The sequence below is a fragment of the Olea europaea genome, chromosome 18 (assembly GCF_002742605.1).
Source record: "Olea europaea var. sylvestris chromosome 18, O_europaea_v1, whole genome shotgun sequence".
Taxonomy (NCBI): domain Eukaryota; kingdom Viridiplantae; phylum Streptophyta; class Magnoliopsida; order Lamiales; family Oleaceae; genus Olea; species Olea europaea.
In genome coordinates this window covers 22,063,759-22,067,180 of record NC_036254.1, presented here as the reverse complement: position 1 = coordinate 22,067,180, position 3,422 = coordinate 22,063,759, and the positions used below count along the sequence as shown (strand labels likewise).

Below are 3,422 nucleotides of genomic sequence, written 5' to 3'. Positions count from 1 at the left end.
CTTGTATAAATAGGGACATTGTCATAGATAGAAAGAATCATCTTATCTTGAAATCTCGAGTTGTAAGCAATATTTACTCTTAAAATTAATCCCAGTTTGAAAAACCAATTTTTTCTGGAAATCCCTTTGTACCAAATAGAAGTTTTGTATAAATTCTAAATAGAAATAAAATTTCGATATTTTGATATCAATATAAGTTTTTAAAACTTTTTCTCATAGATTCTTGAAAGATTTAATAGAAAGTTTCCTTCTCATTTTAACAAAAAGAGAGTTTTTCTTTAACAAAAGTCTAAAATTTTATTCTTAGAAGTTGATACAACAAGAACAAGTAGTTTAAATAGTAACAATTTCGTGAAGGCAAGAGGCCGTTGAAGGAAGCAGTTTACAGATTTAGAGCTCGAAAGTCACTCAATTCTAAGAACAAAAGTCCAGATCAAATCTAAGGTAAAATTATTAAACTTTTGCTAAAATTAGAATAAATCTTTTTAGATCTTAAAAGAATCACAGGGATAATTGCATGATTTAATGATTATTTTTATAAATGCCAGAATATACAATTAAAAGATTAGATAATTTATTAGAAAGAATGTTAGAAGAAATAAAAAATATTATTTCTAGATTAAAAAAATATAGATTTACCATTTGAAGAATATTGTATTTTAATTAGAAAATATGAACTATATGTTGCAGATAATTCTTATTAATTAGATCATTGAATGGATTTATATTCAAACATTCAAAATAGAAGATAAAATGTTTAAAAGATTTGGATATATGTTACAATATACAAATAATCATTTCATTAAGGGTAATATAAACTTTTCTATAAAAAGAAATAGTGATAAGCCAAATTGAAAAACCTCCTAATGCGAGGTCACCTCCTGCCTGGTTGCCACTCCAATGAGATATGCTTGTTTGAATGGTCCTTTTAAGAAACCAAAATTTCAAAGTGAATTCAAATATTAATTAATTAATAATCATGCACTTTATCGATGATCAATACCAATGGAGGAACTTATATAATTCCATTTTTTCAAAAGTGATTATTTGAAAAAAAAAAATAAAAAAAAATACACACACACACACACACTCTTTTTCGATCAATAGTTTTCCAAAAAAGTAATTTTTTCTTTTACATTTCTTTATAATTTTCATTATTTTTTAACTACCCGTTCTTTTAAAAAGTCACTTTTGATATTAAAAAATCATTATATTGCACTTGTTTTCGACCATAAATTTTCCAACTTTTTTTTTTCAATATTTCTCCATAATTTTTTTATATTTTTGAATTACACGTTGCTTAAAAAAGTCACTTTTAATTCCTCATTTTCAAAAAATCAATTCTTAAAAATGAATTAAGGCTCTGTTTGATATGCCTCCATTTTTCAAGGAAAATGGAGATTAAATTCCATTTCTCACTTTTTGGCATGTTTGATAGTAGAAATTTTCCATAAATTTTTTTTTTCTAAACCCATGCCACATAAGCATTTTCTTGCTTTTTGATGAAAAGCCAATTCCCACCCAGTATAAAGTTGTCAATCAAAATTATACAAATAACATGATTCATTAAAAATATCCCCTCGTAGGACCGCCCTTGGCTACACCGCTGGAAGTGAAAGCAATTCATTGATGTCAACTTTTGGTTGAAATGTTGAGGTAAATAGAACGAGATTTCATATTCTTTTACTAAAACGATATTTTTTAAAGGCAAAATGGTATTTTTGATAACACATTTTGTGTGGAATTTAAGTACTACACATTTAGCCCCCTTTAAAACTCTTTAATTTAATTTTTTCTCTCTTCTATTTTTAACTATACACTCAAATTGAAAAAATTTCAACCACACAATTTTCAAAAAAAATACTATTCCCCCAATTATAAATTCAAATAATGGGGGCAAATGAGGGCTTATACATCATTCAATTCTTAAACAATAAAATTTTAACAAAATTAAGGCACTGTTTGAGCCCCTTGTTTCCTCATTAAACGAAATATATGTCCGTTATTCATTACATCAAGTCATCATATTTGACAATTGTATGAGGCCTACAACTGTTATAATTTTCATTCTTATTTTTACAATAATGTGGCTCAAACGGGGCTAAATGATTTCAAACAGTCAACCCAATGTGTAGAAAATGTCAAAATAGTGCCTTGTGGAAAGTTGATTTTCTAATAAGTGATCTAGTGAAAATTGATTTTTTTTTCAAGTAATGTGTAGTTAAAAATGGATATCAAAAAATCGATTTTGAATAAACCAGGCCTCAGTCTCCCACAAAAGTGGTGATCAAATGCAAAGTGATAGATAGACTTTTCTAGAGAATAATACGAATTTATGTTTAGGGAAACAATTAATTTGCAAGTACATTTTTTTTAACAGAATTGGTGCAAAAAGACAGTTATTTTCCTATAATTTATTATTGTCAAAAATTGTTTTTGATAACAGTCAGTTCTGTAGAAAAAATATGCACTTAACGAAATGATGTTTTTTGGTGGAAAAGTTTACTTGGCGGGCAATCGGATTTGTTTGGTGGAAAAGTTTACTTGGTGGGCAAGTTGCAAGATTGAGAAATGATAAGCCAACCATAAACAGGAATAAGCTAGCTTATAAGCCAACTCCCAAACATCTTTCAATAATAATATCCATGCCCCCCAGCACCCTTCTGCAAACCCGCCCGTAAAACCTGTCTCAAACGTAATCCTTCCCAGAAACCCTAAGCCTTAAAATCGTCTAGCCCTCACGCTGTTTAATCGATTCAGACAAATTAGTTTGGATCCATAATCTATTTTACACCACAAACGTTTCATCCTTCGACCCAATCAATCTCGATGGCAACTAGTAAGTTTATATGTATGCAGTTGTATCTTTCTGTTCGTGTATGTGCTTATGTTTTTATCTATATATATTAGTGTTTTACATTATAAAAATTGAAAACTCAATTTTTTTGGGTTTGTTCCTGTATAGGATTGCAATTTGAGAACAACTGTGAAGTTGGTGTTTTTTCCAAGTTGACCAATGCATATTGTTTGGTCGCAATTGGGGGTTCTGAAAGCTTTTACAGGTGTTAGCTTTTATTGTGCCTGCATTATCTTATTATTATTATTATTATTATTATTATTATTATTATTATTATTATTATTATCCCCATTGTTATAAATTATTATTATTAAAAGAAGAAGGAATGGTAGATACAAAATATTGAAGTTATTTTTTGGTGACAGCACCTTTGAGGCTGAATTGGCGGATGTTATTCCGGTGGTCAAAACCTCGATTGGTGGCACTAGAATTATAGGACGCCTATGTGCTGGTGAGAAACTTTTAATGGCTCCTTTTTTTTTTTTTTTTTTCAGTTTTCTGTGTTGGATTAATGCAAACCTGTAAACTTACTTTTTTGTTTAATAATATCTTTTTCAGGAAATAA

The 3,422-nt window shown here is 28.6% G+C and overlaps 1 protein-coding gene across 1 annotated transcript in view; it reads left to right on the top strand.

Moving 5' to 3' along the window:
• Positions 1–2,623: 2,623 nt before the first annotated feature.
• LOC111367786 (eukaryotic translation initiation factor 6-2) overlaps positions 2,624–3,422 on the top strand; it is a 6,065-nt gene continuing 5,266 nt past the window's right edge. Inside the window, exons 1-3 of the mRNA XM_022988849.1 lie at positions 2,624–2,839; positions 2,966–3,062; positions 3,223–3,308. Coding sequence (XP_022844617.1) covers positions 2,830–2,839; positions 2,966–3,062; positions 3,223–3,308 — 193 coding nt within the window. The 5' untranslated portion in view covers positions 2,624–2,829. The remainder of the gene's footprint in view (positions 2,840–2,965; positions 3,063–3,222; positions 3,309–3,422) is intronic.